Here is a 13,000-nt window from a genome sequence, read left to right as displayed (position 1 = left end):
GCAGGAAATTTTGATTTGGATTTTTTACTTCATGTACAGTACATTGTACATGTAAGTTCAGTATGAACAAACAGAGAATTTTTTTCAAAGGCATAAAAATTAAAGCTTACAGTATGAAAACACTATGATTCTACATTAATACAATACTTAGGAAAATTCTAAGGCTTTTCATTTAAAGTCTGGACAGTAAGAAAAAGGTACTCATGCATAGACTTTTTCACTTGCAAATTAGTTTTTGGTTTTAATTTGCTATAGGGTGGCATTTCAAACATCATTTTAAACACATACACTGTACTCAGAGCATCACGCATTTGACATAATGATAACAGCCCCTCATGCTGATTCTTACTTCATTGATCCAAATAAGTACACCATAGTAGACGCAACTGTGCAATTGTACATTGTACATAATGTTCATTGTTATATAGCTGAAAATTTTCCCCCAACAGCACACGCTCTCATTGGTTACTTCAAGGTCACATGACATCTAACAATAAAACTGTTTCCTGCCAAAATACATGTAACAACAAAGGATACCTCTTTGAGTGCTTTCTCAATATTAAGGAAAAGCTCAACATTCCTATCCATACGTGAGGGAGACTGGAAGTCAAATCTTCTCCTAAAAATAAGAAAATTAAAGCAAATTTAAATTCTTATAGTAATATTATTAATTTTAGTCATTAAACCAAAAAATGTACAGTACATACACCATAAAAAGCTCAGCCATACATAAACATTCAAGTTCAACTTTTTGGAGAATTGTCCAAGTTAAAACAAGGAAACATACCATCCTTGTTCCATTTTTGTCTTGAATACACTTGCAAGAATAACACAGAGACTTCCTCCAGAGGAGAAATCCATGAACATCTTCATCTACAACCCAAACGATCACATAATTACCAGTGCAGTTCAAAATACTTATTATTGCCATAAATTAAGTGACTTCAAGTATGAAATTCAATTCAGGTCAAAATGATTTCAATGTAAATTTAAGTTCAATATTATTCTTAGTTTCTAATCCATGTTCAAAATAATTAATATTATGTTTGGGACAAGGCCGAATTAATATTATAACTGAAACTAATTTGGAAATAACTCTATCCCAAATTTCACTTTAAACACAAAAAGGAGGCAGCTTGCTTTTCCCAGAGTCTTGATATTGTAAATTAAGTATTTAAGTTGTTTTTTGTTTATTAGCGGGCAAAACAATGACCTGTGAGATGTGACCTCAGATTGTATCCTTCAGATTACCATAACTACAGCTACATGTACATGTATTAAGATTATCATTTATCGGGTACTGTGCCACCGTCTGTTGATATACACTGTACATGTATACTTAACTTACCGGTAGTTTTGTTAGAAGGGCTTGCTTGCTAACATCCTTACCAAAGTTATCCTATAGAAAAAATGAAGGCATTTGAATAATTGTTCTTTAACTCTGATTCCTGATAATTTCTCTTGATTGATCAAGAAGTGGTAAAGCATTGTTGAAGGTGCTCTTTTGTGTCAGTGGTTGACACATTGACTCATCCAGAAAGAACGTATGTAAACAACAAAAGAAAGAGAAATCATGGTTTAGGGCAGAGCTGTTTCTAATTATTATTATATAGCTGAAATTGAATTTGAGAGAAGTGATCCCTGCACTTCGATGGACAATTATTATTTAAATTGTCCAGCTATAGTAAGTGCAGTTCAAACATATCATTATTTTTCTTAAATTATAGATTTAGTTCAATTTGTTAAGTAAGCTTAATTTTTACGTGTAAACAATGGTGCCTTCCATGATCCCGGCCTCCTTTAACATTCAGTTCGTGTATCCACTAATCAAAACTGTGTGCAGTTCAAGGTACTCAAAAAAGAATCTGAAGTATTCTTAACTGACTTCCTTATACTTAAATTACCCACGAAATTATTATCTTTGTAAAATGGCCTTACTGTACCTCTTGAAACTGTAGTAATTGTGCAGTTAGTGAAGCTAAGGTCTTGTTCGTTGGAGGTTCCATTTGCACGTACTGAAAAAAATTTAAAGAACTTATAATGTAGGGCATCGATCCTGGAGACAGAGGCGCGCTTTTAATCAGCTTGACAGCTACAGTGCAGCTACCATGTGTTCGAATGAGTCAATTAACAGGCAGTCAGCACTCGACCACTGCTGATAAACAGGGGCTTTAGGTGAACAAATATTACCTTTTTACAGTTTTTTAGAAGGTACTGTTTCACTGGCTCAAAAAGAGACACAGTCTCAGCCGATTCATAGTATTTCCAGTCCGGAGCGCCATCTTTCTTGCGAGCCGCCATTTTGATTTCTTTGTCTTGAAGATCTCTTGAAAAAGCATGAGCTCGATTTATGCACACCGTAGCGTCCTCAATAGAAACAAACGAAGAATGGCTTTACTGAAACGTGCAGCGTCTATTTTCCCTCTTTTTCTACCTTTTTCCACTTCATCACTCCAATTTGAAGATCAACGTAAAAAAGCATTTTTTTTAAAGCGGGAAGTATCCATTTCCTGTGCTCGTAAATGAATGGAAATATACACCACAAAATGAGACTGGAACTAGAATTCTTACTCACGTGATCTGTCAAGAAAAAAGGGCGCGCTTTTTGCTGAATTTGTTGTGGTCCATTTTAACCATCGAGTTCCTGTTTACTGGGAATTTTAAGCCATGAATTTACGACAAGAATTTCTGAAATCTGTTGAGCAGGATTCACCAACAACCTTTCTTGTCTTTATGGAAAAGCACGTGAGTGGATTGCATTTTAAAGGATCAGGGACAAATACTAAATTTGACGACGCATTAATTTAATTTGGTGGGCTGCAGATTTTTTTTTCGCAGAACGCCGAACGCCAAACTCAGCTCCGAACGCTATAGAATCGGTACATATTTGACGGTAATGTAATAACTTTACGTATAAATATACAAAACAATTACTAAAAGCTAACAATTTTAGAAATCGGCGTTTAGACCTAATCACTGCAGACATGCAATACCACGATTGAAAGCTAAATATTCGGCGTTCTGCAAAATACCCCAACCCTTCGTGTGCAGTTTGAGAAGAGGAGAAAAGCATTACTATCCAGTGTGAAAAAATCCCGAGTTGGATTGAGATCGACGTAAACTCAGCCAGTTGTGTCCTCTTATTTAATTAATCTGAGGTCGTTTTCGGGATTCAACCCATCCAGTACGTGTAATAATCGAAAGATCAATTATTTATAGGGAAGATATCTGTTTACAAACAGTCCTTTTGTTCTCTAAATGTGCCAAACTTGAGAACAAAAGAATATCAAATCCTTTTTTTCAAAAGGCGAAGAGGCTCCGGTTGGCACATTAATAACAGGGGGTGATGTCAATGATATCTTCAATTAATTAATTGGCTAGATTCCAGAATACACTGCCACTAAAATCTAGAGATTAAAAACCTACTCCCGCAGTCATCTTATTTGCATATGGTTTTCGCCAGACTGTTGAAGAGTTAACTGATTTGAGTGTAATGTGAACTGCTAAGTTTCTACCCCATATGAACCATGTGAGCATTAGCCCTACTGATGGAAATGGGCCCACACAAGGACAGAGAAAAACTCTGACCAGGGCGGGAATTGAACCCAAGACCTTCAGGTTAGATCACTGCTGCTCTACCGACTGAGCTACAAGGTCAGACGGGAACAGGCCGTGGGAACTGAAGATGTTAAAGTCATGGCAATGAACAGGTACAAGTACAAGGAAAGGTTACGTTTATACAAACATTGGCCGTGTAGCACTTATATTTTAAACAGAGTTAACTGATTTGAGTGTAATATGAACTGCTAAGTTTCTAGCCCATATGAACCATGTGAGCGTTAGCCCAACTGATGGAAATGGGCCCACACAAGGACAGAGAAAAACTCTGACCAGGGCGGGAATTGAACCCACGGCCTTCAGGTTAGATCACTGCTCTACCGACTGAGCTACAAGGTCAGACATTACACTCAACAGTTAAGCCTGTTCAGATTCAAGTGCTTCACGGCCAACGTTTGCAAAAACGTAACCCTTCCTTGTACTTGTACATGTTGAAGAGTTACTCTGGCAGTCACACGGTCATCTCATAGGCATACAGTCTTCGCCAGACTTTTGCTGAGCTGCAAATGTACTCCTGCACTCATCAAAGTTGCATTTTACAGTTCGTTAACTACACTTTTTATGAGATTGCGTGAAGAATATAGCACTCGCTTTACTGATTAAGCCAAAGTGCTCATTTCAGTGATTACACTTTGAGCACTCTTTCACAATTTTAGCTTTTGTTGTACAGTTTTGTCGTTCAGATTTAAGTGCTTCACGGCCAACGTTTGCAAAAACGTAACCCTTCCTTGTACTTGTACATGTTGAAGAGTTACTCTGGCAGTCACACAGTCATCTCATTGGCATACAGTCTTCGCCAGACTTTTGCGGAGCTGCAAATGTACTCCTGCACTCATCAAAGTTGCATTCTACAGTTCGGTTAACTTTTTACGAGATCGCGTGAAGGATATAGCACTCGTTTACTGATTAAGCCGAAGCGCTCATTTCAGTGATTATACTTTGAGCACTCTTTTACAATTTTAGCTTTTGTTGTACGGTTCGGTTAACTACACATTTTACAAGATCTTGTGAAATAATTATATAGCACTCGACTAAAAATTTTAGCTTTTATTTTACGGTTCAGTTTACTACACTTTCGACTGCATGACTGCAGGAGCACTAGTTATACACCCCCTGAATTCCTGTTAGATTACAACTGTGTGACTGTGGGACTGCGGTAGCACTAGTTATACACCCCCTAAATTCCACTTAGCTCTCGACTGCAGGACTGCGGGACTGCGGGAACACTAGTTATACACCACCTGAATTCCTGTTAGATTACGTCTGTGTGACTGTGGGATTGCGGTAGCACTAGTGATACACCCCCTAAATTCCACTTAGCTCTCGACTGCAGGAGCACAGTAGTTATGCACCCGCCTGAATTCCTCTTAGCTTTCAACTGGGTGACTGCGTGACTGCGGGAGCACTAGTTATACACCCCCTGAATTTCTGTTAGATTATGACTGCGTGACTGTGGGATTGCGGTAGCAATAGTTATATACCCCCTAAATTCCACTTAGCTCTCGACTGCGGGACTGCGGGAGCACTAGTTATGCACCCCCTAAATTCCACTTAGCTCTCGACTGCGGTACTGCGGGAACACTAGTTATACACCACCTGAATTCCTGTTAGATTACGACTGTGTGACTCTGGGACTGCGGTAGCACTAGGTATACACCCCCTAAATTCCACTTAGCTCTCGACTGCAGGACTGCGGGAGCACTAGTTATGCACCCCCCTGAATTCCTCTTAGCTTTCAACTGCGTGACTGTGAGAGCACTAGTTATACAACCCCAGAATTCCTGTTAGGTTATGACTGTGTGAGTGTGGGACTGCGGTAGCACTAGTTATACACCTCCTAAATTCCACTTAGCTCTCAACTGCGGGACTACGGGAGCACTAGTTGTACACCCCCTGAATTCCTGTTAGGTTACGACTGTGGGACTGCGGTAGCACTGGTTATACAGCCCCTGAATTCCACTTAGCGCTCGACTCTTTAGCACTAGTTTTGCAACCCCTGAATTCCTCTTAGCTTTCAACTGCGTGACTGCGGGAGCACTAGTTATACACCCTCTGAATTCCTGTTAGATTATGACTGTGGGACTGCGGTAGCTCTAGGTATACACTCCCTAAATTCCACTTAGCTCTCGACTGTGGGACTGCGGGAACACTAGTTATACACCACCTGAATTCCTGTTAGATTACGACTGTGTGACTGTGGGACTGCGGTAGCACTAGTTATACACCCCCTAAATTCCACTTACCTCTGAACTGTGGGACTGCAGGAGCACTAGTTATGCACCCCCCTGAATTCCTCTTATAAAGCTTTCGACTGCGTGACTGCGGAAGCACTAGTTATACACCCCCTGAATTCCTCTTAGCTTTCAACTGGGTGACTGCGTGACTGTGAGAGCACTAGTTATACACCCCCTGAATTCCTGTTAGGTTATGACTGTGTGAGTGTGGGACTGCGGTAGCACTAGTTATACACCTCCTAAATTCCACTTACCTCTCAACTGCGGGACTGCGGGAGCACTAGTTATGCACCCCCCTGAATTCCTCTTATAAAGCTTTCAACTGCGTGACTGCGTGACTGCAGGAGCACTAGTTATACTCCCCCTGAATTCCTATTAGATTACGACCGTGGGACTGTGGTAGCACTAGTTATACACCCCCTAAATTCCACTTACAATGTAGCTCTTGACTGCGGGACTGCGGGAGCACTAGTTATGCACCCCCCTGAATTCCTCTTAGCTTTCAACTGCGTGACTGTGGGACTGCGGGAGCACTAGCTATACACCACCTGAAATCCACTTAGCTTTCGACTGCCCGACTGCGGAAGCACTAGTTTTACATCCACGAAGTATTCAGAATTACGCGACGGCGGAGTGCGGGAGCAGTATTTTAAAAGCGATCAAAAGTGGCCGGATATTCTAGAATCGCTCCAATTAATATACTAAAAGTACTTATTTACTACTGCAAGTGTACATACATGGAAAACATACAATACATACCGCAGGTACATGCATTGCATTGTTACGTGTAATTCATGTTATAATCAACTCAGCCCCCAAAAGATTCCATACATAGGTGATGAACACAAAAAATTAATTTTTATCGCATCCTTGATTATATTTATTTAGAAATTTATTATGTGACTGTACATCTACTAATTTTAATTATACACATGAACAGGTGCGAGTACAGTAATCAATTTTGTTGAGAGAAAACAAAACTAAAAGTCTCTAACCACTGTTTAGAGTAACGTGTATCACAAGCCAGTAACTTAACGCAAAGATTAACCTTAGAAAATCAGATAAAGTTAACTGATTATCTGAGTTGTGGTTCAGGTCATTGATTTATCATGTCTTTAAATTTTCATGAAAAATCATTGCAGAAATCAAGAAATGAATCCTTTGATGTTGGAGAGTTGCTACAAACCTTGCCGAAGAGGGAACATGAGAGGTTATGGACTGGACTCCGAGACTTGACTCAAAGGCTGATATTAGCAAATCCAGTCTCATCACAGGACAATGTGGATTCTGAAGATGAGCAAGAAACAGCGGTATGTTTTTTTTTCATTTACATTCTGTAAACCTCCAAAAATAAACCTAATGCTTAGAATTACTGTATTTGCCAAATTGTACATGTGTACATGTACATGTAGCTTCCATTATTAATCCACTATCATTACACTGTAGCTCATTTAACTTTGTGTCAACTTTTCAATTTTTCGTTAACTGGAGTCCAATTAAAAAATGATGCTTTCTAATAAACAATTGAATGCCGAGGGATAACCTGAGTGTTATATTGACCAGTCAGCATTATAGCATTGGAAAGTGATGCTTGTTTTGATAATGGTAGGCAGCTACAATTATACAATGTACATGTAGGTTGGTATTATAATTATCAATATAAGTTATACTCATGTTTAGAACATAAATCCATGCTTGTACAATTTGAAAACAATAATTAAGAATTCTCATGCCTGCCAAACTGGAGATGTAGCCTTGACCACTTTCAGTAGTTCTTGGGATCTTCGATCTTTGCCCGCTAACTTTTAAAGTGGATAAAATGGAGTCTTGTTGTACATGTATATTCAAGTGCAATTTTGCTCCCTCTGGGCTAATTTTATGAGACTGGGTGAGTCAATGTTAGATGAAGCTATTACTTTTGCCATAAATTGTTATGGAAACTTGATCCCTGGTATAGCTTGTGTGCAAAGGCAGTGTGGTGAGGTGGTTAGGGTCTCTTGGCCATTGGCTGGGTATGGTACATGTATGCCCAATCTTAAATAGTCAACTTGTCTCTTGCGACCTGACATCTTTCATGATGTTTTGTGGAAGGCCTGTTAACTACTATAGCCTGATAAATAAATGTACATGTACACTGTATGTGCCTTTCTGCTACAAGCAAGGGCAGAACTTTATGTTATAATAATTTATTTTTTACTCATTTTCTTAAATCATTTTTTTTGCCATTCTTAGGAGCAATGGTCAGTTCTGGTGTCAACCTTGGAAGGCGTAACAACAGTGGCCCTTGCTGCTTTAGCGACATCAGAGAAAACTGCACGCTCTTCGTTTGCTTTTTTAGAGATTGCTGTCACTCTTCACGGTACTTTTTTCTCCATATAATTATAATTTACTTTTTTCTCTAATTACCTGGCACCGATTCAAAGCATACATGTAGCTCCATAAGACTTGGAAAGAAAGTAATCTTAAAGGTTGAAAATCTTACAACATTTTTAATAATTAAAAGTAAAAATTAATACATGTGCACTAGTGTATTCTCACATATGAATATTGTAAATGTAATTCACATTATTCAGGGGTTTCAATGACTTTTCAATTTTGAAGTACATGTAGATGCCAGGGCCTATTAATGTAAGCGACAGTCACTCTTGTCTTTTGCAAGGGATGAGTGAAAGTCAAGGAAGAGTAGCTGGCGGTGAGAGGCAAATTTCTGACAACATACGGTAGACGGCAGTATACCTCTGGTGACCAGCTTCTAATGAAATCCATCATTATTGATGGAAGGGACATAGTTTTTGACTGCTTAACTCTTGACACCTTAAAACCCCAGTTGATGAGTAAAATTGTCTGGCTTTAGACAGAGTGAAATCTGTAAAGTCTCACCCCCAGACTCTCCTGTATTTTTTTTACTATAGGTCTTTTGATGTTCCTACCTAAAGGAGCTGAAGCTTTGCAAAACAACATTGCACGGCTGTGTGAACTTTGGTGAGTAAATTATTAAATTAAATTTAAAGACTACTAACCCATTGACTTCTGAACCCCCCCCTCCCCCACCATTGATGAGTCCTGTAAAAAATTAATCACCTAATCATCTGGCATTAGACAGAGTAAAATTTTACTCCTAGGAGTGATTGGGTTAATTAATATTGCTAACAGGTGATTCATTTGGATTAATTGACACATTTAAAACACATGCATTTACATCAATCAATCCAATTTTGATCCGGTTTTATCCCCGTAAACGGGGGTGGCCGGATTTACCCCACTCCATCTCAATCGATTCATGGCGTCCTTTTTCTCCAAACCAACGCTCTTCCTCTCCATCTCCACTTGCGCCTTCCACGTCTTCTTTGGTCGTCGTCGCTTCCTCTTGCCCTTATCACTTTGAACTCCAACGCTTTTCTCAGAACATGCCCATCATCCCTCCTCAACACATGCCCGTACCATCTCACTCCATTTGCCTTTGCCATCTGAACCACTGTTTCCTTCAATCCCAACATCTCCAGCAGGTCCTCTGTCCTCTTTTTCTCCATCAGTTTTGCACAACACATTGCTCTCTCAGTCCTTCTCAAAATTGCTATCTCATTTTCCCTCAGACACTATGTCTCACTCCCATATAACATCGCCATTCTTACACAACTCTGATAATCCATTCCTTTCACCTTCAGCGAGAGCCTTTTTGAGTTCAGCAACTCTCCACATTCCCTGAACTTCACCCAGCCAATTCTTGCTCTTGCTGTCACCACGGCCTTGCCGCCACCACTTGCATTCACCCTATCCCCCAAATAACAGAAACCTCTCACTGTTTCCACCTCTTCACACAACATCAGTGGTGTTTTCTGGGGCCGGTTCCTGAAAGGTGTAATAACTCTATTCCAGGGATAAATGTGCCTTATTCCAGCACATTTATCCCCGAAATAGAGTTATTACACCTTTCAGGAACCGGCCCCAGGTAGTACATCATGTACTGTAATTGCTATTTTCCATTGCAAATTTAATTGCCAGAAAACTGGGAATTACTTTCACAATCATTATGGAAAATAGCCAATTACCACTTGATATTCAATTGTATTTTACAGTTCAAAGCAGGTACATGTAGTTCCAGGGAAATACATGTAATTCTTCTCGATTATTATTTTCTACCCTTACGAAGAAATTCCCTACAGCTGTATGGTCCAAAATATCTGGCTAACTCTAATATTTTTTTTTGGAAAACCCTCGGAATAATACAATTGCAGATTTTTTGACAAAAATTAATAATTCAAAGCCAGTTTGCATAATGTACATCAAGGTTCCTTTTGCAAAGTAACATGTAAAAGTTGGAAACCAGAATTTTGGGAGAAATATTGACCCCTTGGGAAGAGGCAATACCTCGTCTTTGCCACCGGTAGTGGTAAAATGCCACCGAGGTATGCAATTTTTTTTCCCTCGGTAAAACCAAGGTGCAATTTGCCGAGGGAAAGAACAATGATCTGTTGCACTTGTCAAATAAGCAGTTAAGACTGTCAAATTTTAGATCTCATGGGGTGAAGAATCGATTTTTAATGCAAGAAATTGTAATCAAAATGCGAAAAGGGTGTGATTTACGTAAGGTTTGGTTTGCCAAACGAAATAAGTGGTTTTGAAATGAAACTGTAAGTCACTGAAGAGAGGAGCACACACTGCATTTTACATGTACCTTACGACACACTCATCCAAAAAATTGGTTTCTGCCTTGAGCGGGACTCAAACCACGTCTCCCTGATTACCAGTCGGGCATGCTAAGCCACTACACCATCAAGGCCACCACGCTGGCAACGCAGCAGATTAATGGGGTGACTTAGCGGCGAGGGGAACCCTAAGGCCCAACTTTTCTTCACTTGAGTGTGTATCCTTGCCTCAATAACCCCAAACGGGACTTAGAACAAAGTCAGTGATTTCACTGCAATGAAAGGCTTTTACTTAGTGTACTATCTGCTGCGTTGCCAGCGTGCATGGTGGCCTTGATGATGTAGCATGCCCAACTAGTAGTCAGGGAGATGTGGGTTCGAGTCCCGCTCAAGGCAGAAACCAATTTTTCGGATGAGTGTCGGAAGGTTACGTGTTTCTTTTGTTACGGTTTAGTCAAAATTGAAATGGTTTCTAAAGATTGTTTTAAAATGGTTCAGGCGAGGACGTTAAAACGGAACAGACTAATTCAAATTGGTTTTTTCAGGTCTGACAACAAATGATCTTGTGCCCCGTAGCAGAATGGTTTACTCAAAGAGGGCACCATTCGGCTAATTGCAAATTTATGACTTAACTCACCAGCAAATGATTTCATCAATTGTCAAATGGTTTAATTAAGAGACGGCCAATCGATTCAGTGCAAAGTCAAATGGACAAGACAAGACTAGACTGAAATGGTTTAGTTAAAGAAGGAACGGTTCAACTAGTCGATGAACAACTTAACTCATCACTCACTGGCAAATAGTTTGATGGCCGGGCAAGTGATTCCGTGCAATGTCAAAAATTAATGGACAAGACAAGACTGAAATGGTTTAGTTATTTTTAAGAACGAATGGTTCAACTAATCAATGGACAACTAAACTCACCGGCAAAAAATGGTTCAATCAAGTGTCAAGCGGTTTAATAGCCGGGCAAGGTCAAATCGGCAAGTCAAGACTGAAATGATTTAGTTGATGGGGGGTTTGACACAAACCCGACAGGCTTTTTGTTCTCTTGGTGAAATTGTTTTCTTCCTTGTTTTTTGAGAGCAGGCCTAAATGTACACTGTAACTACAGTCAGGGCTAAATGTAACAGATTAATGATGTCCACAGCATGAAGATAAACAAGATAAGGTCCTACAGCTCTATGTCCCAGTTCAGAGTTGTCTCCTTGATAGCTTCACTCTGTGAAATGGAAACTGTGTCGAAGTGGGGTTTCGAAGAGAATGTAGTCTCCTTTGCAGCTGTCTTACGGAATGTCACACAACCAGCTTTGCATCACATCCTGACCACATGACTACATGACTGACTAAAAAGAAGGGTCCTTAGGGTAGTTCCCTTGAAAATGACGCACTATCCAGAATTTTGTCAATCTTGGCACAATTGATATTCATACACAGGACACTAAAAAAAGGCAATAAAAAGATGGTGTCACCAGGCTTGTTTTTGCACTGCATGCCCTATATTCTAAGTACAACAAAAAAAGCATACGGGTTGGTCTGTGTGTCACCTTGGTTTTTTTGTTACATTTACTTAAAAATTATGCGACACACTGGTCTCTTTTGGTGACTCACCTTCCGTCACGCTTGCCGTCAGAGAACAGCTGTGCTGTTCCCAACCCAGCTTACCACATTTGTTGTGTTGAGCTGCCCCTTAAAGTGGTGTCCAAGACACCCGCCTGGTATGTTAGCTGTGCCATGCTGATGAGGCCCAGTAAGGCCAAAACAGCTGTCCATGGCTGCTAGTTGACCGGGTGAAATGGTTATGCGCATGCGTGATGTGTTGGCCACACCGCGTTGGTGTTTGTGTCACCTTGCTTTTTTGTTGTACTTAGAATAAAGGGCATGCAGCATTTAGGAGCAAGGATTGCACAGTCGGTTAGCGCGCGGCCTTGGTGCAAGAGGTCCTGAGTTCGACTCCCGGATCTCGCATCCTTGTTTCGACTCCTTTCCTTTCCGTGTAGCTAGTAGCTTTAAATACCCGTAAAACGGAGCACTGATGGAGAGGGGGGAGTAAAATGAGCGCACCGTCGACCTCAGGTTTGTCAGTAATTAAAAGTTACTGTTATGAGTTATTGACGTTAAATAAGGTCCACCTACCATAAAAACAAGCACAGTGACACCATCTTTTTATTGCCTTTTTTTAGTGTCCTGTGTATGAATATCAATTGTGCCAAGTTTGACAAAAATCTGGATAGTACGTCATTTTCAAGGGAATTACCTTAAGGACCCTACTTTTTAGTCAGTCATGTAGTCAATGGTCAGGATGTCATGCAAAGCTGGTTGTGAGACATCCCGAAAGACGGCTGCAAAGGATACTACGTTCTCTACGAAACCCCACTTAGACACAGTTTCCATTTCACATACAAAAACAGAGTGAAGCTATCGAGAAGACAACTCTGAACTGGGACATACTGTACAGGTGTAGGACCTTATCTTTTTTTTATCTTCATGCTGTGGACATCA

General features: G+C 40.1%; 2 protein-coding genes across 5 annotated transcripts in view; one reads left to right on the top strand and one right to left on the bottom strand.

Annotated features, from left to right (window-relative positions):
* Positions 1-2,499, bottom strand: part of LOC138022733 (SWI/SNF complex subunit SMARCC2-like) — a 32,481-nt gene extending 29,982 nt beyond the window's left edge. For both annotated transcript variants that reach the window (XM_068869709.1, XM_068869781.1), the window contains exons 1-5: positions 2,191-2,499; positions 1,944-2,015; positions 1,349-1,399; positions 788-873; positions 538-619 (exon numbers count right to left, since the gene is read on the bottom strand). In XM_068869709.1, coding sequence (XP_068725810.1) covers positions 538-619; positions 788-873; positions 1,349-1,399; positions 1,944-2,015; positions 2,191-2,301 — 402 coding nt within the window. In that variant the 5' untranslated portion in view covers positions 2,302-2,499. The remainder of the gene's footprint in view (positions 1-537; positions 620-787; positions 874-1,348; positions 1,400-1,943; positions 2,016-2,190) is intronic.
* Positions 2,500-2,609: 110 nt separating this feature from the next.
* The window catches only part of LOC138052252 (condensin-2 complex subunit G2-like), an 83,151-nt gene continuing 72,760 nt past the window's right edge, over positions 2,610-13,000 (top strand). For all 3 annotated transcript variants that reach the window (XM_068898658.1, XM_068898667.1, XM_068898650.1), the window contains exons 1-4: positions 2,610-2,745; positions 6,995-7,162; positions 8,085-8,211; positions 8,765-8,834. In XM_068898658.1, the coding sequence (XP_068754759.1) occupies positions 2,668-2,745; positions 6,995-7,162; positions 8,085-8,211; positions 8,765-8,834 (443 nt within the window). In that variant the 5' untranslated portion in view covers positions 2,610-2,667. The remainder of the gene's footprint in view (positions 2,746-6,994; positions 7,163-8,084; positions 8,212-8,764; positions 8,835-13,000) is intronic.

This window comes from Montipora capricornis, chromosome 1 (genome assembly GCF_036669925.1).
Source record: "Montipora capricornis isolate CH-2021 chromosome 1, ASM3666992v2, whole genome shotgun sequence".
NCBI classification, from domain to species: domain Eukaryota; kingdom Metazoa; phylum Cnidaria; class Anthozoa; order Scleractinia; family Acroporidae; genus Montipora; species Montipora capricornis.
Note: the sequence above shows the minus strand (reverse complement) of the source record. Positions and strands in the feature narration are given on the sequence as shown.